Below are 26,585 nucleotides of genomic sequence, written 5' to 3' on the forward strand. Positions count from 1 at the left end.
TGACCTACGCGTCACCGCTCGCTAGGGGCCGAGATGGCGCGTGCGCAATAGGTCTCAGCCGCACCCTGGGCCGGGCGCGGCCACCGCCAGGACCCCGAGGCGCATGCGCGGCAACCCCCCTCCGCCCCCCCAGGATGGGGCCCCCTTGGCTTGACACCCCCCCTCTGACCCCCGCACCAGAGGAACAGACCCAGGCCCGGCCCGCCGGACCCCCACTGCTGCCCCCCCGTGCACAGCCCCACGCAGGACACCCTCCTCCACCCTCCTGGCCCCCAAATCAGGACAGCCCCCCTCCCCCACCCAATCCATGCAGACCCCCCCAATAAGGGTCCCTGACTCCGCCGTGCCAGCCCTCCCCCCGACCCTGCTCGGCCCCTGCAAGCAACACCCGCACTCGGGGCCAGGGCCAGCACCTCCTTCATTGGTGGGGTCCGTGCCCCGGGCTGGGGGCGATGCCCCAGCGCTGCAGCCACGCGGGAGGGGAGGGGAGGGGAGGGGAGCACGTCCCTGCAGCACCCCCACGCCAGGGGAGGGTGGATGCAGGGCGGGCAGGCCAGCGCCACGGCCCAAGCGTGCTGGCCCACAGCAGACACGGGTGGGCTCCTGCACCACGTACCCCTCTCCCACCCCAACGAGTGTCCACTCTTCCAGTGTCCGTCCCAGCCCAGCTCTGCCGCCCGTGGAGGCCCCTTGCAGTGGGCTCGGCCCCATGCCAGCAGCACCAGGTCCAAGCCCAAGCAGAAAGCAATCCCAATGGAGAGCGTCCCGGCTGGCTTGGGCAGCTTGGCCCTCACGCCTTGGTCTCGGTCATGGCCTCCATCATGCGGGCGCTGCTGGTGATCGCCGTCGTCAGGAATATGAACCTGAACCCTGCAAAACCCGAGTGCAGGAGGAACGTGAGTGAGGCCATGGGGCAGCGGGGTGGCCGCCGCACCACTGCTGAGGCAGGGCCGAGTTACCTGCACGCGTGCGTCCCAGCGCTGCCCCAGCCACGGCTTGGACCCTCCTCCCAGGGGGAAGCAGCAGGCCCCCACCCGTGCTCAACACCCCCAAGCAGAGGCAGGGCAGTGTTTGCTGTGGGCTTGGAAACTCCTCCCAGCCCCCAAGACACAGGATGAATTTCAGTGCAGACAGGTGCAAGGGGCTGCAACCCCAGAGGAATAACCAAAAACACCAATACAAATGCAGGGGACACCCGGCCGGATGGCAGCTCTGTGGAAAAGGACCTGGGGGTCCTGGCAGAGCACAGACTCGACAGGAGTCTGCAGTGCGATACAGCCATTGGTGGACAGGTCATTTTCGACCAGGAGGGCTGTGGGCAGTGGGGTCCCCCAGGGCTCGGTCCTCAGGCCCGTGTTGTTCAACATCTTCATCAGTGACTTGGGCGAGGGGGTAGAAAGCACCCTGTTCAAATTCACAGACGACACTAAGATGTGGGGGGAATGTGGGCATGCTAGAAGGGAGGAATAGGCTGCAATCAGACCTGGACAGGTCACAGGGGTGGGCGGATGAGAACAGGATGGGTTTCAATGCTGACAAGTGCAAGGTGCTGCACCTGGGGAGGAAGAACCAGCAGCAGATCTACAGGCTGGGGACTCCCTTCTCGTCAGTACAGAGGCAGAGAAGGATCTTGGGGTCATTACTGGTGCCACGATGAACATGGGCCGACAGTGTGGGGATGCGGTCAGGAAGGCCAACCGCACCTTGTCGTGCATCCACAGATGCATCATGAGCAGGGCCAAGGAGGTGATCCTCCCCCTCTACGCAGCACTGGTGGAGTACTGCGTCCAGGTCTGGGCGCCGCACTTCAGGAGGGATGTGGACAGCATGGAGAGGGTCCAGAGGAGGCCACCTGCATGATCCGGGGGCAGCAGGGCAGGCCCTACGAGGAGAGGTGACGGGACCTGAACCTGTTCAGCCTCCACAAGAGAAGGCTGAGAGGGGACCTGGTGGCCATTTACAAACTAGTCAGGGGACTAGCAGACATTGGGGGAGTCCCTGTTCCCCCGAGCACTACCAGGAGTGACAAGGAATACCGGTCACAAGCTGCCCGAGGGTAGATTCACACTAGATATCAGGAGACACTACTTCACTGTCAGGGCAGCTAGGATCTGGAACCAACTTCCAAGAGAAGTGGTGCTGGCTCCTACCCTGGGGGTCTTCAAGAGGAGGTTAGATGAACACCTAGCCGGGGTCGTTTGACCCCAGTGCTCTTTCCTGCCTTGGCAGGGGTCGGACTTGATGATCTGCTCAGGCCCCTTCTGACCTGACCTACTACAAAACTATGAAGAGGCCAAGGCAGTTTTGGCTGCATCAACAGAAACATGAGGAGCAAGACACGGGAGGTGACTGTGCCTCTCTACTTGGCACTAGTCAGGCCTCATCTGGATACTTTTAAAACATGGAGCCAGAATTTTACACAAGCACAGAGAATGCAACACTTGTGATGAAGGGCTGGGAAAGCAAGTCATATGAGGGGAGGCTGCTGGGCATGTTCAGCTTGCAGAAAAGGTGCTGACAAGGGGCCATGAGAGCAGCCTATGAATACTCGAAGGGCTGCTGTAGAGAAGAGGAAAAGCATGTTTTCCCTCTTGCTGCAGAGACGAGGATGAGGAACAATGGCTTGAACTTGCCGCAGACTAAATTTAGACTGGATATTTGGAAAACTTCTTTGCTGAGAACAGCGAGGCAGTGGATTTTTGCCTTCCTCTGCAGCTGGGGGCATGGCCTCTACCCAAGATCTCTTGCGCGTATGTTGACATTTCACAGAAGCAGGACGTTGGCTGGCGCAGTCCCCCTGCTTTGCCTGGGGCAGGATTGGTGCAACGTCTGTGTTGTGTCAGGGTTGAGGGTGGTCTTACATAGCGTTCAGATGATGAAGTGGTCTGGGCTGGTTTGGACAGGGCTGATTGTGCCTCAGGCAAGGGGTTGGACTAAACGTGATCTCTGGAGCTCCCTTCCAGCCTCACTTCTCCATGACTATGACTAGTCACTGGGAGGGAGGGCTGGGTCCTTGGCCTCACCCCTTGCTAAGGGGCAGTCTGGGACAGTCTCTGCAACTGCAGGGGTCCAGGTTCAGTCAGCCCCAGTGAGCATGGCAACTGTGCACTGCCCTGCCAGGCCTATGCTCAGCTTTTTGCTGTAGGCCCCCCCCGTTGGGCGCCTTGTGCTCCCACCCCTAGTCCATCTCTGCGCCCAAGGCCCCAGCACCCAGCTTGGCTGATACCTTTCTCCTTTCCCAGGAACCGCAGCGCAGAGATCTCAGAGAAGGTGCAGCCTCCCAGGAAGACGACCAGGATGACGCGCTGGGACTCCCAGGTGGGATTGTCCTCCACCGCCGGGTCTGGAAGGAGCAGAGGGTGAGGTGGAGAGGTCCTCCAGCTCCCGCCCAGCTCCTCAGCCCTAGGAGCAGGAGTTACCTGTAACGGCAAACTCATTGCCATTCAGCAGGCGCACCACCTCCTCCAGGCCCAGCCAGCTCCTGCGCTCCAGCACCTGAGAAGGGGAGAACAGCAGCACATGAACTGGCCACCTTGCCGGCTCCATCCAGGCTGAACAGACAAGCCACCACCACTGGGAAGCGGAGGCAGCACAGAGGGCAAGTGCTCCCAGCCTAGGTTCTTGGGCTCAGGCACAGGCACGTGCGACCGAAGCAACCAGGACACCTGTAGGGCAGTGGTGGTCTGGACCCACAAGGACACCGTGGCAGCAGCTCTTGATCAAGGCTGGCTGCTCAGGAGGCCAGACCCCTCTGGAGGACACGGGCTCCCTCACCTGCTCAATGATTTTGCAGCTCAGAGGGACGTAGGCCCCACTGAAGACGTAAGCCATATCCCGGGGCATCTTCAGGTTGTATTCGCCATCCACACGGGGGATCTGCAGGGATGGGACAAATGTGTCACCCTCCCAGAGCAGGCACCGTGCCTCTGGGCAGCCTCTGAGTACACACACCCACAATACCTGCCTACTCCCAGTGGTCCAGGCAGCAAGGTCCTGGTGCTTCAAACACTTGCCCCCACCCTCATGCTGTGGGTGCCAGCTCCACCAGGGCCTGGCCAAACCCCGTGCTGCTGCTTTCAACCATCAGTGGTGCATGAGGAGAGCAGCACCCTGAAGTGCAGGCCCCTGGGACGAGTACTGAGCCCCAAATGACTTAACAGCTGACAGAAAGCCAAGCCCATCCTGGGCAGCAGCATGTCCAGGCACCCCTTCCACTGTGCATCCCTCCAGACGGAGCCCAGGGTGTAACGTGGCTTCATGGGCCCCACCCGGTTTGGAGAGGAAGGAAGGGACCAAGCACCACCCTACCCAGGACACTCTGGTTTGCCTCCTGTGACCCAGGCAGCCAGCGCAGGGCACAGACAGGGCAGCCTGGGCATTCAGAGTCAGCAGCATTCACCCACTGCACTCAACTCTCCCCCACCCCCAGCTGACAGGGGCTTGACAACCTCTACACATTCTTACCTGCTGAGGTCTGTCCAGGTACAACAGCCTGAGTGATCCAGTCAGCCCACTTTCACCTCTCAGCAGTGTCCCCCCACCCCCTTCCCTGCCATGCAACACCCCTTGGTTCTTTCAGCCCAGCCCTGGACAGCTCCTGCCTCTCTGAACCAGCCGGTCTCTAAGGTGCCACCTGGCCCTGCTTTCAGACTCCTTGGGCACACCATGTCTGTTCCCACTAGACTGTGCCAGGGGCAGGGGCCGCAGCTCCCGAGAGGACGTACCAAGCCCAGCTTCTTGCTTATGCCTCGGAAGTTGCTCTTCCTGGCCAGAGAATTAAACGCATCTGTGAGTTTTCCTGGAAAACAAGGCATGGCAGGGTTCAAAGCCTGGCGCCTGAAGAACCACTACTGGCAAATGCCCCTGGCTGCAGCCTCCCAGCTGAGCCGCTGCAGCTACAGCAAGTGCACCCACAGCACAGCTGCAGAATGGGGCCCCTGGGAGACTAGTGGCCCTGGACAAGAGCAGAGTGGCTCCCCCCATTCCCCACATCCTCCCCGAGTCCCAGCAGTCCCAGGTAGCTCCCCAGTGAGGCAGGAGCACAGCAGGAGCTGTGGTGGTTCACCAGGCCTCAGGACCCCTGCCCCCAGCTCAGAAGCTGGGTCCTTTCAGGCAGGGCCCCCCCAAGGGTGCTGTGGGAGAAGCGCCCCTTACCTGCAGCCCGGTCAGTCACCAGCCTGCTGACTTTGCTCTCCACAGCAGTGAAGGTCTCTCCGGGGGACTGCTCGGTCAGAAGCCCAATGCGCTTGAGGTTATGGAAGGTCAGCAGGTGCTCGGGCCCATAGCTCTGGGGGCAGCAGGGTCAGGACAGGAGGGGACATGAGCCAAGCCCTGCTCAGACACTGCTGGTTGCCATGTGGCTGTGCAGGCCTTGCACATGGCAGCCCTGGGAGCCTGTTCAGTGACAGGCGGAGCCAGCACTCCAGAAGGGGCAGGACACATGTTGGGCTCAGTCCTGGGGTGAATGTGGGGGAGACAGGTCCAGCACCCAGAGAGGGAGCCAGCTGACACCCCAGGTGGAACCCAGGAGCAGCAGCAGAGACAAGAGCGTATGGGGAGAGGGAGGATATGAAGGGCAGGAACAGGCTCCGCTGCTCCGGCTGCCTACAGGCTCCCTGTACGCACCTACAGGCCCCCGCCCCTGGACACCACTCCCAGCCCCTTCTCCCCCAGGCTCACCTGCAGGTACTGGGTTTTCAGGGAGCGGTAGTCCTTCGGGATCAGACCTAAGGGAGCATAACACATGCAGGAACTGAATGGATGGCCCCAGCCCTGACCCCAGCCCCACACATCACTCACCATTCTCAGTTATGGACAGGAGGCACATCAGGCGCAGACTCTCAATGGGGGACACCTGCGCAGGGTGGGGGGCATGAGCAGATGTTGCCGTACAGCCTGCCCTGCCCCACCCCACAGGTTCCCCCCACACTCACCTGCCGGTCTATGTGCTCCTCGATGAAGCTGGCGCTCTCACGGATGTCAAAACCCTCCAGGAGGGCTGCAGGGTAAGGGAAAGTCATCCCTGCAGAGCCCTGCCCGCAGCAGTGCTGCACAAAGCCGAGGCGGGGGAGCTGCTGGGAGTCAAGGCTGTTTCCTGCTCCCCACCCCTGCTGCCTTTCCCTCTCGGTGCCCTGGCGGCCTGTTCACCTCCCCCCAGCTGGCGCAGGACTGGGCTTGGGTCTGCTTGGGGGCTCCCCGACCCCAAAGCACTGCCACCTCTCTGCTCCTGTTGCCCCCACGGTCTGGAATGGAGGCCAGGCACTGCTGTCACATGGAGGCAGTGAGGCTGAGGGCACCAGGGCAGAGGAAGTGAGGAATCAGGAGTGGCGGTGCATAGCCACCTGCCGGGAGCACCAGACTCACAGTGCTCGGTCTTGATCAGCTCCTGGAAATCCTGCTTGGTTTTCTTCTTCATAATGGACTCGCAGGCGCCGATGTCTACACAGCCCAGAGAGCAGAGTGGGCCCAGGCAGAGAAGCCCTCCCAGCCAGCACTCTCCCTTCTCCCTCCAGCAGCACATGCTGCTCCCTCCTCGGGCACTGCCCCATGTCCACTGCAGCCAGCACTGCCTGGGTCTGAGAGCTCTCCACCTCCACCCCGCGGCGGGGCAGGGCAGGCACCTACGCAGGCTCAGCAGGCGGTGCTCCTGCTTCAACCCCTTCAGCTCTTGGGAGACAAAGTTCTTCATCTGCTTGATGTCCATCCCGCGCCGTCGCTGCAAGGAGACAGTGTCTGAGCCCTGGCCCTCAGCTCCAGCGCCATATCATCAGTAGGGCGCTTCCAGACAGAGTGGCCGGCCAGCAGACTGAGGGTGCAGTGTGCCAGCCCTGCATAGTGCCATGCGCTATGGGGAGGTGCCAGGCCAGCCCCGGGTGGCACTTACGTCGTACTGTGCCTGCAGGTTTCGTGCTTTCTGGCTCAGGAAGCCAAAGACGTTGGTGAAGTGCTCATTGCGGATCTCAGCAAACACCTGTGGCAGGAGCAGCCCAAGTGGGGTCAGGCCACTGCCGAGGCCCAGCAGAGCCCGCACGACACATGGCTTTGGGGGTGGCTCTGTGTGGTCCAGCCCACACGCATCAGTACCATGCTGGGACACTCCCACCACTGGTCCGTGGCCAGCTCTGCATGGCACTGCCCCAGCAACACCCACAGCCAGGGGAGCCTCCCACTATGGGCACCGGGACACAGGGGCAAGACCAGCCAAGCATGGCTAGGCCCTGCCTGGGGAAGGTCCCAGGACCCTGCAGGGGGAAGGCTGTGAGAACAGGGTGGAGCAGAGGCCCTGCTTCTCTGATGCCACATCAGAATCAACCCCTGCTGTAGCGAAGCCATGCACCCCAGGCAGCACTGAGCCCTGCTCCACCCATCAGGCCCCCCAGCCCCAGGTCAGGTTTCTACTGCCCAGGCCCTGCAGAGGCAAAGCCCATGAAAGCCACTGGGCCCAGGCAGGCAGGGGCAGGGTTGGGTGAGCTCAGGCATAGGCGTAGGGTCACCTTGTCCTGTGCGTTGAGCAGCAGCTTGATGCTCCTGTCACCAGAGGTAATGTCTGGCCCGAAGTCCACGCTCCCTGCGAGAGCCATGCAAAGAGTCACCATCTGGGGCGCACACCTTCTACTGGAACTGCCCGGCCCCAAGATTCCCTCGACCCAGGGCCGGGCAGCTCCAGTAGCCACAGAGTTACTGGAGCATGGGTTTCTTAATTCAGTTTGAGAGTGTCACGGAAAATTTACGATAGCGGATGCAGGTACTCATATACATATATATACATAGAATTTATTTTTTTTAAATATAACCACCAGTAATCACCCCTCGGCCTGCAGGATGAACACTGGGGCATGGATTCGCACTCGCAGGTGCAGGACTGCACTCTCGGAGCGCCTGGAGCTCGGGCAAGGTGGAGCTGCTGCTCCCTGGCTGGGCCCTGGGCCCACGTGCCTGGCAGTACCAGAAAAGCACAAGAGCTGGACAAGGCCCAGACAAAGCCAGGCCCCACTTTGCACTAGCAAGTCCCAGGGCAGCCGGAAAGAGAAGGACTTGCCCAGCCATAGCTCAACGTGCCTGCTGTAGCCACACCCCGAGACTGCTGCCAGCCATGCCCCTGGGGCTGCCAGCCTCCCACAGCCCCAGGTAGGAGCCTGCCCAGGCCTTGCCCCCAAGCAGGGGCAGAGGAGGGCGTGTGGGAGCAGTGGCCCCCTCCCATGCGCAATCCCCAGACCTACCGCACTTGATGCGGAACGTGTCGTCCACCAGCCCCTCGTACACCACCTGGGAGCAGAGCGCCGTGACGTAGTCCATATCTGCAATGAGCCGCAAGCCACAGGCTGTGCCTCCCTGCCCAGCACCCATGGGCCCCCCTAAGCTCTGTTGCCCCCCAGCAACTGCCCCCTTCCCCACCCCCAAAAGCCAGCTCCTCCCCAGCCATGGGGGAGTGCAGTGCCCCGGCTCTGGAGCTGATGCCTAGGGCAGGGCTGGTCCCACGCCAGGACAACACCCCACCTCTGTCCACAAAGAAGATATGGCCAATCTCGGGCCGCCTGGCCTGGCTGTCGCCCTCAACTTCCTCCTCCAGCTCTCGCCACAATTCGTAGGCCATCTGTGGGCAAACGACCCAGCATCAGGGCCTGCAGGGCGCCAGCCCCAGATGGTCTCTGCCACAGGACCCACCCAGCCCTGAAACAGGGTTCCACATGCTGAAGGGCGCTGAGAGCAGATCAGCAGCCCTGGGCTGCAGGACCTGGCCTGGGGCAGCTTCTCAGCGAGAAAAGCGCAATGAGCCTGGAAATCTGCAGACGTGGGCAGCTGGATACAAAGGGTCCCTCACAACAACCCCAACAGAGCTGGTGCTAGGGCTGTCCAGGCTCCTCCAACTCGACAGGAGGCTGCCTGCGCTCCTGCAAATGTGTCGCTGCACTGGGAAGCAACCAGCGCCTCCCATGGAGGTGCCAGGTAGTCAGCCCTGCCCCTCTCCAGGATCCCTGCATGGGGGCTGAAACCAGGCAGTTCCTTTCCTTTTCCATGAGCTCCTGTAAGGCTCCGCAGCGCAGCGGGACTTAGCACCTGCCCCTGGCAGACACCTGTGAGCTGGGAGTACAGGGAGCTCATCTGGGCCAGGGCGGGCAGTACCTTGGCGCAGCGGCCAATGCCGTAGGTCTTGGCAAAAGGCCCATAGAGGGAGCTCAACAGCTGCAGGGCTCGAGCCACGGTGTTGATCCAGCGATGGTCTCCCTCCTGCAAGGACAAGAGACTGCAAGTCATCCTGGGGCAGAGCAGGAAAGAGTCTGTCTGGTCTTGGTTGAGGTAGGACACTGGCCCGGGGGGGAGGGGCATGGCCCAGCTACTGGGGCTCCTGCAGGAATGCAGGGACCTCCCCACATCTCAAGGGGCCACTGCAGAGCTCAGGGAGGGATCTGGGCTGAGAGCAGCAACAGGCTGGCACTGTAAACTACAGGCAGAGCATGGTACTTGCAGGGGATGTGCAGCTTGGCACCGACACCACTGAGCCCAGCTTAGGGGGGGCCAAAAAGGGCAGAGCAGGTTGGGGGGCTGGCAAGCAATGGCAGAGCTGCCTGTAGACGCCAGGGCTGGCTCACACTGTGGGCTAGGGCTCTCTGCTCCAACTGTGCCCCAGACGCAGCTGCCCTTGCGCTGACCCTGCTGCAAGCCCGCGGGACGAGTCCCCTGCAGCCATGTGCTACTGACCAGGAAGTAGTCCCGGAAGAACTCGGGCAGCTCCATGCTGATAAGGTCGTCGTCCAGAGGCAGCAGGTAGAAGGACCACTCGTCACAGGTCACGTCTGGGGCAGGCGGCAGAGAGCCAGGGTGAGCAGGCTTTGGTCTCGTAAGGCCTTTGCCCCTCCCCATTACCAGAGCAGGGGTAGGAGTGCCCATCGCCCCCCATCGAGCAGGGGCCACGCGCCCTCCTCCAGCCTCATGGGAATTCGCTGCCCCTGCCCAGGCCTGGACCCAGGCTGCTGGGGGATCCCAACACTAGGTGACCAGCCCAGGGGCTTGGCTCACCGAGCGCCCATCCCCACGCCAGCCACAGGGAACAGGCTGGACAGAGACCTGTTAGGGCCCAGCACCCCCGACACCCTCCCCTTCTCACTCACCTCCATAGATTCCCTCCTCCTCCAGCACCATCTCACACACGTAAAACTGCAGAAGAGGGGCTGGTCACTGCCCAGACGCGGCACCTCCCCCAGCCTCAGTGCCCACACGGGGGACAGCGAAGGCTCCCTCAAGCAAAGCTTTTCCTGGGCTGTAGCAGCTCACTCCTGGGCACTGTGGCCTTTGGCTCTGGCCAAAACCCCAGGAACTGTGACCCGTGGGGGAGCTGGGGCTGAGGGCGAAGAACCAGGAAGGCTGCAGCGGGGGCCTGACCTGGGTGTAAGGGACTGAGGCACTGACCTTCTGGGGGCTGAAGATAATCTTGTACTTCCGGCTCCTGCCCGCCGCCTTGTCTGCATGGACAACGTCTGCAGACACGAGACCCAGGTGAACCAGAGCCTCGGGAATCCCGTGGGGTCCAACCAAGGCATGCACTGGGCAGACCGCGGCAAGGGCCCCAGGGCTGCCTGAGCCCAGCACGCGCCAGCCAGTCGGGCAAGCAGACGGCTGGGCACGAAGGCAGGACCTGGCCCCGAGATCCCAGCAGTCCCCAGAAACCAGCACCCGCTCCTGGGACTGACTGGTACCAGCGAGTCCCAAGCACTGGGCTCACTCCCGCGAAGCCCTGGCGGCTCGGCTGACCCCGCAGCAGCATCCCCCGCTCACCTGCGACGTACTTCACGTTCCTGATCCGCGGCCGGACCAAGAAGCACAACCTGGAGCGGGACAGACGCGGGCTGGCGAAGGGAGCACCCCAGCGCTCCCAGACCCTTGCCCGGCTCCCGGGGCCGAGGACGGGAGGAGCCCACAGGCCAGCTCCCGTGGCTCCTCCGCTAGTCGTCCCCAGGCCCACCCTCAGCCCAGGACCTCCTGCACCTCAGCTCCCGGGGCCGCCACCAGCCCACGGCCCGGCAGCCGTCCAGCAGGGACCACGCCACGGCTGGGGCCGCCCGGGCAGAGCCGTTCTGCGAGGGCAGGGCCGGCTGCGCCCCCGCCACGGGGGGCCGGGCCGGGCCGGGCCGGGCCAGGAAGGACTCACTGGTCGCTGGTGCTGACGACCGGCTTGTTCTCCACCTTGTACAGCTTGTCCACCTCGTGCTGCTGCGGGTGCGAGCGGGGCCGAGCGTCACGGGAGGCGCCAGGGCCCCGCGCCGGCTCTCGGGGCTGGGGCAGGGGGTGCTAGGCCGCAGCCCCAGCCCGGGAGCCAGGCTGCGGGGAGGCGGGCGGGCGCTACCTTGAGCAGGGAGACGTTGGCGATGCGGTCCAGGGGGCTCATCAGGTCCGCGTCGATGAAGAGGTCCTTCCTGCCCGGCAGCTGCGGGGGGGGGAGGGGACGGGCACGGGGGTGCGGGTGACACCGGCTTTCCCAGACCGTCTTCTCGTGCCCGCGCAGCGAGGGGCCGCGCACCCGCATGTCACCGCCCCGCCACGTTTCTGGCCCTGGAAGTAGAGCCGCCCCCGCCCGGGCGCCCACCTGCTCCAGCAGGTAGACGAGCTGGTCCCGCGCCAGGCGCTTGAGCACGGCGAAGTCGGGCGGCTCGGGCGCGTCGCGGCGGCCGGGGGAGGCCATGGCGGCACCGGCGGAACCGACGCGCCGGGCCTAGGCTCCCGGCGGACCGGAAGTGCCCGCTGCCACGGCAACCGGCGGCGTGCGGAAGCGGCCGCGAGCGCTACTTCCTGTTCCGGCGCCAAGGAGGGCCCGGCGAGGCGCGTGCCCCCCGCTCGCGGCGTTCCGCCCGCAGCCCCACGCACACGCACACGCACGCGGCATTCACGGCCTTTATTGTCGCGGGCGGGCGGGCGGGCGGAGGGACCCCGCCGGCCTCACTCTTGCAGCCCGCGCGCCTCGAAGAGCCGCCGCAGCTCGTCCTCCAGCGCCGCGTGGGTGCCCCGCAGGCCGCGCACCACCTGCGCCGCCCACGCGAAGTACTCGTGCACGCGCTGCTCCGACCAGCCGGCCGGCGTGGCGCGCTGCAGGTCGCGCAGGTTGTACAGCTTGTCGGCCAGCTGCAGCAGCGCGGCGGGCGCGGAGCAGCGCGGGGCCCGCTCCACCTGCAGCCGCTTGCGCTCGGCCCGCGGCAGCGCCTTGTCGTCCGACACCTCCTGCACCAGGCGCCGCACCTCGGCCCCGAAGCGCCGCTCCAGCTCCGCCGCCGTCGTGTCCGTGTCCTCCAGCGTGTCGTGCAGCAGCGCCGCCTGCGCGGGGCGGGGGGGGGGGGATCAGCCCGCGGGCGGGGGCAGCCCACGCGGGGCGGGGGGGGTTACCTGCAGCAGCACGATGTCGGTGACGCCCGCCTCGTGGGACAGGATCCGCGCCACGCCTGGGACACGCGGGGACAAAGGGTCACGCGCCGCCCGGCCCCGCGTGGGGCGGGGAGGAGTGAGGGGGGGCGGGGGGGGGCGCACCGAGGGGGTGGTTGATGTAGGGGGTGCCCTCGGGGTCCTTGCGCCGCTGCCCCGCGTGTTTCCGCGCCGCGAAGTCCGCCGCCTCCAGCAGCCGCCCCGCGTCCGTGTCCATGGCGCCGCCGCGCCGCGCCCCGCCCCCCCCGCGCGGGGCACTGTGGGTAATGGCAGCGAGATGTGACAACCGGGCCCAGGCCCAGGCCCCGGCCCCGCGCGGCGCCACCCGCCCCTGCCCCGCGCCACCCCGCGCCGCGCCGGAGGGAGCGCACGGACCGCCGCTCTCGCTCTGCACACGCACACTTTAATCAACACGGACCGACCGCTTCTCCCCGCGACTCGGCCCTTATTTCCTGCAAGGGGAGCAGTCCGCGCCGCCCGGCCCCGGCTCCGGCTCCGGCTCGGGGGTGTCCGCGGGCCCGTCGCCCGGGATGCGGTAGAGGAAGGTCCCGCGGCTGTCGAAGAAGTCGCGGCCCCGCTGCACCACCTGGGCGCCGCGCTCCCGGCCCGCGCCCCACGCCTCCTCGGCGTCCCACGCCTCCGCGGCCGGCTCCGGCTCCGGCTCGGGCCGTGGGCAGCCGGCGGCGGGCGGCGTGGCAGGGCGGCCCCTTGGGGGGCGCGCGTGCGGCGGGCTGTGCCGCGGGGCGGGCGCGGCGGGGCCGAGGGGCGCGGGCAGGGCGGAGCGCGGGGCGGGCGGCGGCGGCAGGGCGCGGGCCGGGGCGGGGGCCCCGCGCTCCGGGCTGGCGGCGGGGCACAGGCGGCTCAGCGCCCGGGCGTCCTGCTTGTCCCGGCACCGCGGCGAGGGCGAGAACTTGCTGCGCAGCACGCGCCGCACCGCGTCCTCCGACACGCCGAAGCCCTCGGCCAGCCGCGACACCGGCCACTCGTCCCGCAGCTCCCGCCACAGGAACCTGCCGGGGGGGGACGGGGCGTAGCCCAGTCAGCGGCGGCCCGAGCCCCGCCCCGCCCCGCCCGGCCCGGCCCGGCCCGGCCCGCCGCGCTCACCGCATCTGCGTTATGGCCTGCCAGGTGAGCAGGCGCTCGGGGACCACCCTCGGCTCCATCTCCCGCCGCAGCCGCTGCATCCGGATGGCCACGCGCTGCCGCTGCAGCGCCCTGCGGGACACGGCGCCGTGAGCCGGGACCTCCGCCCCGCCCGGCCCCTCCCCGGCCCGGCCCGGCCCGGCACCTCTCCGCCTCCCGCAGCGACTCGAGCTCGTCCTCGTCCTCGTCCTCGCCCCCGCCGGGCCCCGCGGCCGCCCCCCGCCCCAGCAGGCGAGTCCCGGGGCCGGCAGCGCGGAGCGCTCGGCGGAGCAGCAGCACGGCCATGCCCGCCGCCCGCTCACGTGGGCTGAGCGGAGCCGGGGCGGGGCTACCGGCGGGGCCCGCACGTGCCGGTCGCCGCGGGGGCGGGGGGAGCGGAGCAGGCCCCGCCCAGCAGAGCCGGGAGGCGGGAAACGGTACAAAACTTTAATACAAAGCCGGGGGCGGAAGGAGCCGCCGCCGCCGCCCGAGACGGCCCTGCCGGGCCCAGCAAGGGCAGCCAGGGGACGAGGGCGGGGCCAGCCGCGGCGGGTGCCAGCCCCTCGTGCGGGCGATGGAGGCCGCTCCAGCTCCACGACAGCAGCCCTGGCCCCGCACAGGCGCTGCCCGGCGGCTGCGGCCCCAGGCCCGTCAGGCTGCAGGCTCAGGTCCACTTCCTGCGGAGGGAGGAGGGGCCCGGGTCAACAGGGCACAAGCAGGGGAGAGGACCCCCCCATCAGTGCCTGGGGAGACCGCGGCCCGTGGCTCCCGGCTGCCAGCGCAGGAGCAGGGTGTGCCAGTGACACGGACGAGGGGCACGCGCCAGCCACGGGCGGGCACCACCCCCAGGCAGAGTCAGGTGTGGGCAGCAGGCCTGGGTTTGAGGGTGGGTCTCCTTCCCCCTCGCCCATGTGGCCTCGGCCGGGCCAGCCCCAGTACGGTGGCCAAGCTGTCCCCTGGCTCGGGCAGACCTCTGCTCCGGGAGCCTGGCTCTGCGGGGCCCCAGCCCCGAGCTGCGTTACCGGCGGGGCAGGCTGAGGACGGCCGTGGCGTTGGAGCGGCGCGAGGCGTCTGTGCGCTGCACCAGGGGGGCAGAGGCAGAGGTGAGGGCGAGGTCCCGCGTGGCCTCGTGGTAGAGGGGCACTGTCACCGAGGGGAACGTGTAGTCGCTGCACGTCTGGCGCGGGGCTCGCCTGGCGTGAGGCAGGCAGCTCAGGGAGCCGGGATAGCCAGCACCAGCGAGCAGGGGCCGCCTGACCACGGGGCCCTCTGCAACGAGAGCATGGGGGTTAGGGCTGATGTGGCAGCCAGCAGGGCAGCGGGCAGTCCTCGCCCTCACACTGGTGCCTGCCCCGGCCCTGGGGGCAGCATCCCATCAGCTGCAAGGAAAACTACCCAGCCCCCAGCTCCCTTCTGCTGCCAGGCGCCCCTATGGCAGCGAGGCGGACGGCGGGAGGCAGGGCAGCAAGCCAGAGGGTCCTGCCAGCTGTGCGAGGGAGGGTGGTGCCCTGCAAACAGCGAGGCAGAAGACGGTCGCCTGCTACCCGGCTGGGGGAGAGACCTGCAGGGTCCTGTGCAATGACTGAGCCAGCAACGTCCCCCCAGGAGCTGGGGGAGCGCCCCGAGGGCGTCAGCGCAACCTCTGCCTCCAAGCTGTACTCACGGCCTCGTGCCCGGTCTCTGGCGCTGAAGAACCTCTGCCCGCCCGCCTTCGCCATGCTGGCGGGTGCGTGGGGCTCAGGCCCTGCTGCCGTCCTCGTCACGTGGCCCCCCAGCCAGCCCACACTCCTCTGTGGCGGGGGGTAGTGCTGCAGCCTGACCAGCGTGCGGTAGGGCAGGGCCTGGCCTGCGCCTGGCAGAGGGCCCGGGAGGCTGGGAGTGTAGCCTTGACTGGCCAGCAGCTGGACCCTGGCTGCAGGCAGCTGCCCCAGGTACCGGCCTGCCCTGCCCAGCAGCGAGAGGGGGATGAGGGTCATTAAGCTCTGGGGCTCGTGGTTCCGAAGTGTGTCTGAAAGGAAGGGCGGCTGCAAGAAAACAGACACGGCCGCTGACATCCCGGGCCTGTCGCAGGGCAGAGGCGCTCACTTGCTGACTGCCCCTGGCCCTGGCTTCTGATGGAGCAGGGGCAGAAGGGTCTGGATTGGCACTCCCACCCCCATGCCCAGGTCAGTGGTTCAGCAGCCAAGGGGCTCCCAGCTAGGTTTGCACCCTCTTTATTGCTGGCCTGGGTTTCTCCAGCTCCAGCCACTGAGCTGTCACCACCTAGGACCACGCATCCTGGTCCAGGGAGGTCGGTAAGGCTGCTCGAGTCGCATCTCAACCTTCTCCTTGTTAAAACAGCTGCCCTGATCTCTGCTCTCTCAGGGCAGGGCACGTATCCAGGACCCGCATCATTCCTGTGGCTCTTTTCTGAACCGTTTTAGCCTGAGCTGTGTCACCATCCCCCAGGTCTGGACAGATGCCCGCAGAGATGGAGTATACCCCAGAGACATTGTCTAGGGCGCCCTCATTCCCAGGGGCTGGGATACCCCTTGGGAACTCTGTAAAGAGGGAAAAGGGCTGTAAACATGGTAGAGCCCTTGGAAACTCACGCTACCAGGTCCACTGCCTCCAGCCTGGCTGTGTGGGGAAGTCAGGGCCTGGGGTGCCTGGCTGGTGTCTCTGCCTGCCCATCACCTCCTGTGCCAGCCCTAGAGGCCAGATCTGAGCAGCCCACCCCTACCTGGCTCTCAGCAACACCAACGTGGGGCCCGAGGATGTCCAGGGGCCCGGGCTCGCTGCTGAGGAGCAGCTGGGAGAGCTGGTCCACAATGCCCAGGCCCCGGATGAGGTGCTCACGGCGTAGAAGAGCCCTGACCCTCTCTGTCTCCTCGTGGGCTATGATGTCCTGGGGCTGCATGGAGTCAAGCTGCACCTGTGGAGCCTGGGACAGAAACATGCTGGGAGCTACCACGAGGGCTGGGTCACAGATGTCAGCAGGGAGCAAGGGGACCCCAGGAGTAGTCAGGCTCCCACAAGGTGTGGCCAGCACTGGCTGGAAGGACAGGCCGAGCCCCGTGGTTCTGTTCCCAGGAGGTAGGCATGCCCTGGATGCGTGCACTGGTATACAGGTGGCCAGCCTGTGGCACACATGCCACAAGCGGCCTAGGCAGCCTGTGTGTGTGATGCGTGGCAGACTGAGGAGGGGGCAGACAGCACAGTCACAGACAGGGCAGGGCGCAGAGGGCAGAGCAGCAGACCAGATGGAGCAGAAAGCAGAACATCAGATCAGGCAGTGCACGCAAGGCAGGGAGCAGGACGCAGAGCAGAGACTGGGCAGGATGCACAGGGCAGGGAGCAGAACACAGAGCAGATTAAGGCAGGGAGCAGGATGAGCAAGAGGAAGGGGACTGCAGTGGCACCTAGGGAAGGTGTGGGGCTAAATTTGTTGCCGCCCTGCCAGAAAGTTTGGCCCCAGGGTGCAGGTACCTTTCCACCACAGCCCTTGGCACTGTGGAAGATGTGGGTGGGCAGGGCCCTGGCTCTGCCGGCGGGCCGGGGTTTCTCCCCAGCTGTCTCCCCCTGCAGCTGCTCTTTTCTGTCCTTCCCTTTCTTAGTGACAGCTTCTCGCTGCTCCTGCTTCACTCGGATCCCCTCCAGCTGCTGCCTGGCATGAAGCAACAGCGTCAGTCCCAGGGCAGCATGCGGGACCACATGCCTGGAGGCAGGGTGTGCGGGCACAGCCAGGGGCTGCTATTGGGAGTAGAGTCCAGGGATGCAGGACTGCCGGGAAACAGCCTGGAGCCGCCTCCCCAGAGAACACCTTTTGCACCCAGGTGCCAACTGCTACAGACCCGCCAGTCCCACAGCCCTGGGGCCTGGTGCGCCCCTCACACCCAAGGACAGACACAGAAGGTCGTAGTGGTGACTCCTCCTGCAAGGCCCAGGGCAGACCCCAATTCACCCTCTTGTCTCCTACCACCAAGAGATGTCAAGAAGTCCCAAGAGAGGCCAGGGGCGGTGTACCTGGCACACTCCTCCCTGGCCCTGGAGGCTGCTGTCTCTTGGAAGAGGGAGCTGCTTTGCTTGAAGAAGGGCTCGTACTTGTCCATCCCACGTCCTGGGTAAATGCGCCGGTAGCCTCCCAGGTGCGAGCTCTCGTACTTCTCCTCCTGGGCCAGCCACGCAGCCTGGCTGCTCTCCAGCTGCTCGCGCCTATGGGCGGAGGCCATCACACAGGCTGAGTGAGGGGCCTGCCTCTCTGGGACTCCCTATCCCCTCTCCTCCCCGTTCAGGGCCCAGTCGCACGTGTTCACTGCCCTGAGTCAATTCATGCTTTAGTCCTTTGCTGTCTCTTGCTGCAGGTCAGGCAAAGGCTCCCGCTCAGGGAGTCACATCACTGCCCAACCCTCCTGTGACTGCACCAGTCTGTGCAAAGAGCTGAGCTGTGCTGACTGCCAGCCACCACTCATTCGCTGGAGAGCAGGGAGCTTGGGGCAGCTCAGCCCCCGGGTGTGCAGAGCCCATGGCCGTGAAACAGGTGTGAAGCAGGTTCATGCCCCTCCACCTGGACAAGTCTGGGCAGCAGACTCATCCAACAAGGCCTGGTTACGCTGTCCAGGAGTCTGGGCTTGCTGCCGAGGAGCAGCCAGGAGAGCAGGCAGGGCCAAGGCGGGTGGGAGCACAACACTGCCTCGCAGGGAAGCTGGCCTCTGAACCACTTGTTGGAACAGGCCATGCCATGGAAGCATTCACCCTCTGAAGCGGAGCTACCAAATGCCTGAGGGGACTGCTGTGTGCCCAGAGCCCCCCATGAGGGACCCAGTGAAAGGCAGGCAGCATAGGGTCATGGACAGGCTGGGGGTGGAAATCTAGACAGGCAAAAATCAGCCATTCCCAGGGGTGGGAACCTGGGTCTTGACCCTCCCTCTGGCAGGTGGGGAGCAGGGTATCTCCTCTCCTAAGGGCAGTGCGGGAGTCACAGCCACAGGGTGATTTTACCAGTGCCTCCTGCTGTCTGCCTGTTCCCCCGTCCCAGGCCAGCATGCTGGGGAGCAGTACCTGGCCTCCCGGGGTGGCGCGTGGGCCTGCAGGAGGCGCTGCTTCACCCGCCGCTTGTCTTCCTCCAGCACTTTGCGCTTGTCGCAGGAGGCGCGCAGGTTGATGAGGGTGATGGCATCACACAACATTGCATCCTTCACCTCACGGTCCAGACGCGAGTCTGTGGTGAAGCTCGGCGAGTGGTTCACCTGCCAGGACAAAAGTCTCAGATGCGTGGGGCAGCCCCGCATCCGGTACAGCAGATGGATCCTGGGCTCCGGCCCTTCCTGCCTCAGCCCCCACGCACAGCTCCCCTCAGGCTCCCGGTGCTGCTGCCCTTTCAAAGCACTGCCCAGCCAGGCTGCAGGTGTTGCCTCCTGCCCCCCCGACCCAAAGGCTTCTTACATAATCTCTGTAAGACAACCATCAACCCTGACACAACACAGACTCACACCCAAACCTGCCACAGGGAAAGCAGGGGGACCACAGCAGCAAACATCCTGCTTTTATGTAAGATTAATGTACACTTGAGAGATCCCAGGTAGAGGCCACATGCAGAGGAAGGCAAAACACCCCCAGCCCAGACCAATCTGACCAGGGGTAAAATTCCTTCCTGACCCTAAACACAGCGGCTGGTCTGATCCTTCAGCTTTGGTCCCAGCAGCATTGGCACAGCCCAGTCCCCAGGCTTAAAAACACCCAGACACACATAGCAGAGAGGGCAGGGGCACAGGCTCCAAGTTTCTGCAAACGCAGGCAGCCCCATGGATCAGAGGACCCCCTACTCTCCCAGAAGCTAGGGGAAGGAGCTCCTGAGACCTGGGAAGCAGACTGCTTAGCCATGTCCTTCTGCTGCCTGGCCCATTCAGCCTTACAGAGACCACAGGCAGCTGGTTTGAATGCTAGCTTCAGCGTGCCCTGGCCTTAGGTTCATACGCTCTGTGCAGGCTACCAAGGAATGAGAGGTCTTGACCCCATGGAGTCTTCTCCTGGCTCACCTCCAGCAGCCAGGGCTTCAGCTTCCTGTCCAGCAGGATGTCGAAGCCCAGGATCTCAAAGCAGGCGCAGCCGGTAGTGTGGTTGGGGAAGCAGCTGCGGTAGTTGTGCTTCAGGACCGGGTGGGCCGAGATCAGGGTCTTGATAATGATGTCCTCTATGTCTTCCCACAGCCCAGCCGTGTCATAGCTGTTGTTCTCCATCCAGGTATTCAGAGTGGACAGCTTCCTGGTGGGGAGTGCAGTAAGAGTGGTCCTGCATCAGCAGGGTCCCACTGCCCTCGTAGGCCACAAGGTTTGCAAGGTCACTGCTACACTGAGGCAGTGCGGGAACCTCCAGGGAGCTGGCCCCAAGTGACCAGGCCCCTGGTGCACCACATACAGACAGCTGGGGTGGCAGGACACTTCACACCAGGGCCAGATGCAAGCCACTGCCCTGCAACCACTGCACAGAGGGTATTCCCCAGAGAACATGGCCCCTAAGGGAAGGAGGCACAGCCCCCGCAGGAAGCACAAGAGTCCCAGCAGGAAGGTACCTCTTGCTGCCAGTTGTGTCGTCCCGGACGAAGTTCTCGTTGTGCTTGTTGATGGCATAATTGGTCAGGTGCATGCAGATGTCATCCTGTGGGAGGCACAGCAAAGCCTTCACTCTCAGCCCCGAGGACTGGCGCCAGACAAGAGCCCCAGATCCCAGTGAGAGTGACTCCCTGATCCCCATGCTTGCCTGTCCTACATCTGTGCTTCTACCTTCCCTTCCTACAGCTGCCTGCAATTTGCCACTCACAGCCCATACCAAAGGCCAGACTCTGCTGGCACTGAGCCCCTTTGGGTCCAGCAGTGGACAAGGAGCTGGTGACGGCTTGGACTCTGCCCCCAGCAGGGCCACAAGCAATCATAACATGGCATGAAAAGGCCAGGAAACTGCCCAAACACAGGTGATAGAGCTGGGCCCAACCCTCCCTTGAACACCCCTGAAGAAAAGGAGGGGGCAGGGAAAAATGGGGAGGGAGAAGGCACCGGGAGAGGACAGCACTGGGGCAGTGGCACCCCTGGCCCTGCCTGCCTGCTTTACAGTGCTGGGAATCCATAGGGCCCGGTGCTTTCCCCCCACGGATCCAGTGTCGGTTCTGTGGAAACGTCCCTTCTTTACCAGGTTGCTGCTGCTGGGCTCGATGTACCTCATGGTGGCAAACCGAGCCAGCCCCTCCTTGTAGACAAAAATCTTCAGGGGGTCACAGGATGTGACCAGGACGTAGATCCGCATGTCAAACTTGAAGCCATCAATGAGGAAGGGCTGAGAGACAAGGCAAGTGTGAGCAGAAGGCAGCAGCATTGCTAGGCACCTTGAGGCACTGCACTTCTCTGGCAGCATGTCCACTGGGAGGGGACCTGCTGAGGCAGTCTGGGCACAGAGCTGTGGTTGGCCTCTCCCAGCTGAGCTGTCACTGGGGAGGGACTGGCAGGCTGGGCGAAGCAGGGGGTAGGCCAGAAGGCTGTATCGGTGGGATGAGGAGGGAGCTGCATCCTGGGCTGGACCCTGAGGCTGCCAGCCCCGGCCGAGGCCTGGTACCTTGGCTATGTACTGCTGGCAGATCATGTGCTCCCCGTGCTGGATGTCCTTGGGGCTGCGGGTGATGAAGATGCCTCTCCCCTGGCAGCCGCTGTCTGGCTTGCAGATGTATGTCCTGTTCTTCCTTGTGCGACTATACGCCTGGAAATCCCCATAGCTGTAACAAAGAAGCCACTGGTGAGAGTGCAGGGAACAGCCCAACTCCCACGGCTGGCTAAATGCTCAAGTCGAGGTGGAGCCCTGCAGGATGGGGGCCGCAGCCGCCAGGGGCAGCACCTCCGAAGTAGAATCAAGGGCAGTTTACAGGCTACGCAGCCATCTCAAGGGCTGTAGTGGGCTAGTCCTGAGTGACATGATTTATAACCACACCTGGGGGAGAAAGCCTTCCAGTAACCCACCACCCACCTTCAAAGTACTACTCAATGCCTCTGCCTCGGCCAGAGGGCCATGGGAACTGGCAGCCGCTGAATACCTGAGACGCTACATATCTGCTGCACATCTGAGCTCCGCTGCTGCAGACAACAGGGAAACGTGACAAGCCCTTGGGTGAGAGTGGAGCACAATGGTCAGGCTCCTGAGCTCATCCTCAGCATTGCAACAGGGGGCTAGTCGTTAAGAATGAAGCACACCTCCCGACTCCCCCGGGAGCCACTGGCCCTTCACTCTGTGGTCAGGGCACTCATTTAGGTAATGATTTCACAGCACTGGGTGCTGGAGAGGCCTGGGTGGGTCCTGTGCCCAGTCCTGGGTGTCACTAAGAAACACTCAAGCATCCTGAAGAGAATCCAGGAGAGAATGGGAATAAGGGGCAGGGGCTCAGACACTAAAACCCTGGAGGAGAGGGTGGAAGAACCAGGTCTGCATTCCCTAGAAGAGGGGCCTAAGGGGAAGCCTCCCAACATGGAGGCTGGGATGCAGACCTCCACACCCACTGCAGGGTGGACAAGACCAATGTTTTAATTTACTGCCAAGATATGGTTCGGCTGCTGGGAGATGCTCACACCATCACTGGGGGTGGTGCAATGGAACAGAAAGGGCAGGAGGCTCGAGAGCTGGTGACAACTGTGCGAGAGCTGGTGAAGGGGGTGCGAGAGCTGGTGACAAGTGTGTCAGCGATGGTCTAGGTACAGGGGGCCCTGCCTCAGAGTAAGGGCTGGAGCAGACAGCCTCTTGAAGTCTCTCCCAGCCCCACATTCCTATTTGGGGCCTAAATGCAAACTTCAGAGCTTGACACCAGGCCTCGGCTTTCCACAGCATGGCTGCAGTTTTTGTTAACATGTCATTGCAAAGAACCTGTTCCCCATGCTCTGCCGCCCCATCCCTGCAGGAGGCAGGTGGTCACCCCAGGGCAGGCAGAAGCAGCTAGCTGGCTCATGGGCAGGCTGCCTCGGGGCTCTGTGGAGGGCAACCTCTGCCCTCTCCCTGCTAGAGCAATAAGGGGTCCTGCACTCAGGGCGCAAGGGGACAGAGTCCCTCCCGGCACTGCAGCAACCTCTCCCAATGACCTCGGGTGTTGCAGGACCTCAGCCTTCGCCCCACCCCAGACTATAGTGGGACGCAGGCAGTCCCCAGAGCTTAGCCCAGGTCTGTCTTAGATCACTCAAGTCAGGGTGCTGCCCCTTGTTCCTGCCATGGAAGCCAGGCCACAGCCTAACAGCACCTGGCACGTTTGCACACCCACAAGCAACATCCTGGTATGGTTCAGATTGGAGTAATCTTCGAGAGGGACCCACTGCCCTTGTGCTGAGCTCAGCAGCTCCCCTGCCCTGACTTCCCCCCTGCATGGGTCAGCTCTGTGCTGGGGACTCACTCAGCTGGCAGGCACCAGGTGCGGGGGAAGATGCTGTACTCCTTGGGGAAGAGCTTGAGCATGCGGCTGAGGTTCCGGGCCAGCAGGTCCTTGCGGCAGATCTCCGTCATGCCCGGGAAATGATTGATTTTCTGAAACAAGGGCAGCACAGGGAGCAGTGGCCAAGGGGCTGCAGGGACAGGCTGTGAGACCCCAGCGAGTCAGACCACGTGGAGACAAGCAAAGGGAAGGCAGCTGGGGACTGGACTCTCCTGCCCTGCGACTGAGGGGGCAGAGGCCCTGCACACTGCACTAGGCTCAGCCAGCACGACCTATCTGCCCCTTCCCCCCAGACCCGCAGCTTTCCTCTCCAAGCAGCATGGGGGCAAGGGGAGAGCAGTCATTCAGTCAGAACCCTTGGCAAAAGGACGGAAACCTGCACATCTCTCTGCTGGCTTTCAGCTGTGGCTGGAAGCGCCATCTCCGTGCGCACTACTCAGGGGCTGATGGCATCGCACTCTCCGCGACCCAGATGGAATCAGGCTCTGGGGACTGTCCCCTCAGGCAGAAAACTGGTATGTGAGAACCTCGGCCACTCGCCCTCTCCCATGCCCTGAAGCCCCTCTGCCTGACCCTCCCTGCCCCCACTCCTCCTGCCGGGTGGCCTGTCCATGGAGCGTTTACCTGGAACCTCCTCATTTCCATGACGCGCTCCAGGGAGACTGAGCAGTCGGTCCAGTACACTGTCCACTCCTCATCGTCCCCCACTTCCTTCAGGCCACAGCGCCGGGCTGCGCGCCGCACTGCAGCAAAGCAAGCACATGGCAGGGGAGTCTTTGAGGAAGCCAGGTGCAGAGACCCCAGATCCCCTAGGGCCTGAGGTGAACGGGAAGCAAGGTGGATGGGAACAAGATGGGTGGAAGCAAACACACTAGGGAATGGAGTGAGTGCTGTCTCCTGTACACCCCACACCAGCAAGCCTTCCCTCCCTCTCCAGGTTCTTATCAAGTGCCTGTCAGCACTACTTTGGGCAACCTCCCTGGGGAAATACCCAGCACATTTCACTCCAGCTGTGCTCTCTCCACGTGAGGAAGCTGTCACTCCCAGCGCAGCAACACTCCCCATGCTACTGGAGCCAAATCAGAGCAGAAGCCCTGGGTTGTGGCCATGCCCAACAGGCACAGGGGGAGTTTCACTCCAAAGCATGGCCCAGTTGGCACATTACCTGTGTAATTCGCTCACAGAGCAGCAGGTGAACAAGTGACAGTCCCTGCACAGGGATAACCTCCAAGTAGCTCCCTTTGCCAAGTGCACGGGGACTCAGGAGGGCCCGCCAGAGTGAGCAGAACGAAGAGGAAGCCACAGACACCTTGGACTTACCACTCTCGTACTTGCAGTTGGTCAGGTTGATAGAGAGCACCCTGGAAAGGAGAGAGCAGGCAGTGGCTCAGTGCAGGCATGCCGTGCTCACCCAGGTGACTTCCAGGCACAAGCGGGTTCCTGGCTAGCCATGGGGAAGGCCGCTCACTTCAGGGCAGACCTGGGGCTGCCATTAGAAGGCAGCTGGCAGGATACCCAGGGTGACAGCTGCCAACAAAATGTCTCTGGGACTCTTTGGCTTTTGTTCTCCAGCTCCAGAGACTTGGTGTCATGACACATTAAATGCCTCTGCTTTGTGGGTTTGGTGTTCAACATGCAGTGACACAAGTATCCACGTAGGGAGACCACAACAGTGACTCTGTCAACTTGTGTGTATTGCACATAAAGCAGATGGCCCTCCGGACCCACTTGGAAACCCTGTTCAAGTCCCAGTGCCGACGGGCCATGGAGCACAGATTGGCTTAAACTACGAAGACCTCTGCACATTTGGGCTTAGAGGTGGAGTTCAAGTGACTTGAGACCTCTCCTCCAGTCCCAAAAGTCCCAGCGCTCTCACTGGGGCTTGGGCCCCTCCATTCAGAGCTGACAACAGCCACCTGGTTACGTCTGCTGGTTCTAGTCTCCCCGGTGGTGCTCACTGCACGCAGAGATGCAGCTACGAACAAGAGACAATATGTGCTTCTGACCTTTGCAAGTGAAGGCAGCACAGCCCACCCCACTAGAGGAAATGAGGCCAAATGTGCTGGTAGACACCTCCCTGTTGTGCCCAGACCTTGCCCAGTAGAGGCCCAGATGGCCAGAAATTGCCCAAAAACGCACAGGCATAACTAGTACATGCAAACTGCAGGTGGTGGTGGCTGGGCAGCTGCAGGCCCATTTCTTACAGTCAAGCACCAGCTATGCATACACACGAACCGCTGTGAAAGAGCACGGTGCGGCCAGTGGGACGATGGGTCATGCCGTGGTCCCTGCCTGCCACGCTGGGTCCCAGCTAGGTAGCTCTGACAGACACACAAGCATGCCGCACCTCATGCGAGGCACGTGGGCTTTGGTCTGGGAGGCTGGGGAGCTCCCGACGGTGAAAGGAAAGCAGGAGGCAGCCGGCCATCTGGGCTCCAGCGCCTCCCTCACAGGTTGCTTGGCCTGGGAACCAGGAAGCAGAGGCCTGGCAGCGCAGGGGCGCCGGGGCCGCTCACCTTACTCTTTTCTTTCTCTTTCTCAGCTCGGTCCCCACGACACGGTGCTCTGCCACTCGTCTTTCTGGGCCAAGCGGGGACGCTGGCAGAGCTGTCCGCCCCCAGCCCAGCTTGCCCGCGTCCCTCGGCTCCAAGGCCCCCTGCTGAGGAGCGCTGTCCGCAAGCGCCGTTTTACTTTCTCCGCTGCACCCTGCGGTGCTTCCCCGGGAAGACTCCTCTGACTGAGCCCCTTCCTCGTCTTCGTCCTCATCCGTCTCGTTCGCGGAAACGCTGCTGTCCTTGGAGGCCATCTTCCCCGCGCGGGGTTCGCTTACGGAGCTGTACGGAACGAGCTCGTCAGCACGCGACGCACGAGCGTGCCAGACCTGCGAGCGCCGCGTGTGCCGCACGCACCAGGCCAAGGGCCGGCCACTGGGTCACCCGCCATTGCCAGCTCTTTCCCACACCCGAGAGCCAGCGCGCGGTCTGAGCCTTGCACAGCGGGCACCGCATCTCCGGTGAAGACCGCGCGGCAGCAACGGCACCCTAGTGCAGACCCACCCCGCCCCGCTCCCGTCTCAGGGAAAGCGAGGTTGGAAGGGTCGCATCCGGTCCCGCTCTCAGGCGGTGTTGCGCCAGGCTCCGCGCGCAGACCTCGGACTCTGCACCGCCCCCAGCTCCCCTGGGGCAGCCCCCCCTCCCCCCGCAGGCGTCGAGCCCAGGCCCCTCCTGCCACGTGCATCGCACCCACAGAGGGCGTGGCCCGCATCGCCCCGCCCACGGGGTTGGCCCCGCCCCTGCTCCCGGGGGGGGAGGTGCCTCACCAGGCCCCGGGGCGGCTCCCTCCAGCCCCGACGCCGTCTCCATGGCGACAGGAGGTTCCGCCGCCGGCAGGAAGCCAAGCGTTGGGGGCGGGGCCTCAGCAACCATAGAGAGAGGCCCCCTCCCCTCCCGCCGCCTAGAACAGCGCCAAGGCGGAAGCACAGATAGGCGCCTGCGAATTGGCTGAGAATCGGAGCGTCCGCCCGCCTCCTCTCGCCTCATTGGCCAGCGCCCCCGGGGAAGGCCGCGAGCGCTCCCAGCATGCCTTGCTGGACGGGCAGCGGCCCGGAAGTGGGGGAGCACGT

The 26,585-nt window shown here is 64.0% G+C and overlaps 4 protein-coding genes across 8 annotated transcripts; all 4 read right to left on the reverse strand.

Annotated features, from left to right (window-relative positions):
• Positions 1–401: 401 nt before the first annotated feature.
• Positions 402–11,774, reverse strand: VPS33B (VPS33B late endosome and lysosome associated). The gene is made up of 23 exons (XM_059714473.1): positions 11,582–11,774; positions 11,342–11,422; positions 11,147–11,208; positions 10,774–10,823; positions 10,408–10,475; positions 10,110–10,155; positions 9,700–9,794; positions 9,124–9,228; positions 8,497–8,593; positions 8,220–8,297; positions 7,494–7,567; positions 6,884–6,970; positions 6,625–6,715; positions 6,364–6,438; positions 5,934–5,998; positions 5,800–5,854; positions 5,680–5,726; positions 5,155–5,287; positions 4,725–4,798; positions 3,775–3,876; positions 3,420–3,495; positions 3,227–3,343; positions 402–870 (listed from the first exon to the last, which is right to left on the reverse strand). Exons 1-23 carry the CDS (start codon positions 11,675–11,677, stop codon positions 791–793), a joined length of 1,854 nt encoding a protein of 617 aa, XP_059570456.1. The 5' UTR covers positions 11,678–11,774; the 3' UTR covers positions 402–790.
• A 98-nt stretch (positions 11,775–11,872) lies between these two features.
• HDDC3 (HD domain containing 3) lies at positions 11,873–12,893 on the reverse strand. The gene is made up of 4 exons (XM_059714475.1): positions 12,809–12,893; positions 12,514–12,665; positions 12,373–12,428; positions 11,873–12,303 (listed from the first exon to the last, which is right to left on the reverse strand). Exons 2-4 carry the CDS (start codon positions 12,623–12,625, stop codon positions 11,932–11,934), a joined length of 540 nt encoding a protein of 179 aa, XP_059570458.1. The 5' UTR covers positions 12,626–12,665; positions 12,809–12,893; the 3' UTR covers positions 11,873–11,931.
• On the reverse strand, positions 12,792–13,933 carry NGRN (neugrin, neurite outgrowth associated). Its single transcript, XM_059714474.1, has 3 exons — positions 13,697–13,933; positions 13,513–13,623; positions 12,792–13,418 (listed from the first exon to the last, which is right to left on the reverse strand). Exons 1-3 carry the CDS (start codon positions 13,834–13,836, stop codon positions 12,854–12,856), a joined length of 816 nt encoding a protein of 271 aa, XP_059570457.1. The 5' UTR covers positions 13,837–13,933; the 3' UTR covers positions 12,792–12,853.
• A 30-nt stretch (positions 13,934–13,963) lies between these two features.
• Positions 13,964–26,521, reverse strand: TTLL13 (tubulin tyrosine ligase like 13). 5 transcript variants are annotated; one of them, XM_059714467.1, is made up of 15 exons: positions 26,283–26,520; positions 25,480–25,797; positions 24,284–24,324; positions 23,588–23,706; positions 22,925–23,055; positions 20,695–21,271; positions 20,081–20,166; positions 19,548–19,773; positions 18,571–18,758; positions 17,536–17,724; positions 16,999–17,176; positions 16,253–16,453; positions 15,194–15,554; positions 14,553–14,799; positions 13,964–14,207 (listed from the first exon to the last, which is right to left on the reverse strand). In XM_059714467.1, exons 2-15 carry the CDS (start codon positions 25,767–25,769, stop codon positions 14,195–14,197), a joined length of 2,847 nt encoding a protein of 948 aa, XP_059570450.1. In that variant the 5' UTR covers positions 25,770–25,797; positions 26,283–26,520; the 3' UTR covers positions 13,964–14,194. The 5 variants fall into 5 exon arrangements, with proteins under 5 accessions (XP_059570450.1, XP_059570451.1, XP_059570448.1 ...); XM_059714468.1 differs by lacking the exon at positions 13,964–14,207 and having other exon boundaries at positions 14,714–15,554; positions 20,695–20,838; positions 21,115–21,271; positions 26,283–26,518; XM_059714465.1 differs by lacking the exon at positions 13,964–14,207 and having other exon boundaries at positions 14,714–15,554; positions 26,283–26,521.
• Between the last annotated feature and the right edge of the window lie 64 nt (positions 26,522–26,585).

This window comes from Alligator mississippiensis, chromosome 11 (assembly GCF_030867095.1).
Source record: "Alligator mississippiensis isolate rAllMis1 chromosome 11, rAllMis1, whole genome shotgun sequence".
Classification (NCBI taxonomy): domain Eukaryota; kingdom Metazoa; phylum Chordata; order Crocodylia; family Alligatoridae; genus Alligator; species Alligator mississippiensis.

What these genes read in the sequence shown, in the direction of transcription:
- VPS33B (XM_059714473.1), bottom strand. Translation starts at nt 11,677, where the DNA reads ATGGCCTCCCCCGGCCGCCGCGACGCGCCCGAGCCGCCCGACTTCGCC. An exon ending in TATCTTCTTTGTGGACAGAG is followed by an intron (nt 8,298 to 8,496) that starts GTGGGGTGTTGT and finishes GGCTCATTGCAG; the next exon opens with ATATGGACTACGTCACGGCG. An exon ending in GGTGACTGACCGGGCTGCAG is followed by an intron (nt 4,799 to 5,154) that starts GTAAGGGGCGCT and finishes CTTGTTTTCCAG; the next exon opens with GAAAACTCACAGATGCGTTT.
- HDDC3 (XM_059714475.1), bottom strand. Translation starts at nt 12,625, where the DNA reads ATGGACACGGACGCGGGGCGGCTGCTGGAGGCGGCGGACTTCGCGGCG. An exon ending in CTACATCAACCACCCCCTCG is followed by an intron (nt 12,429 to 12,513) that starts GTGCGCCCCCCC and finishes CGCGTGTCCCAG; the next exon opens with GCGTGGCGCGGATCCTGTCC. An exon ending in CCGACATCGTGCTGCTGCAG is followed by an intron (nt 12,304 to 12,372) that starts GTAACCCCCCCC and finishes CGCCCCGCGCAG; the next exon opens with GCGGCGCTGCTGCACGACAC.
- NGRN (XM_059714474.1), bottom strand. Translation starts at nt 13,836, where the DNA reads ATGGCCGTGCTGCTGCTCCGCCGAGCGCTCCGCGCTGCCGGCCCCGGG. An exon ending in TCGCTGCGGGAGGCGGAGAG is followed by an intron (nt 13,624 to 13,696) that starts GTGCCGGGCCGG and finishes CGTGTCCCGCAG; the next exon opens with GGCGCTGCAGCGGCAGCGCG. An exon ending in CAGGCCATAACGCAGATGCG is followed by an intron (nt 13,419 to 13,512) that starts GTGAGCGCGGCG and finishes CCCCCCCGGCAG; the next exon opens with GTTCCTGTGGCGGGAGCTGC.
- TTLL13 (XM_059714465.1), bottom strand. Translation starts at nt 25,769, where the DNA reads ATGGCCTCCAAGGACAGCAGCGTTTCCGCGAACGAGACGGATGAGGAC. An exon ending in GACACAACTGGCAGCAAGAG is followed by an intron (nt 19,774 to 20,080) that starts GTACCTTCCTGC and finishes ACTCCCCACCAG; the next exon opens with GAAGCTGTCCACTCTGAATA. An exon ending in CCAAGGGCTGTGGTGGAAAG is followed by an intron (nt 16,454 to 16,998) that starts GTACCTGCACCC and finishes TTTCTGTCCCAG; the next exon opens with GCTCCACAGGTGCAGCTTGA.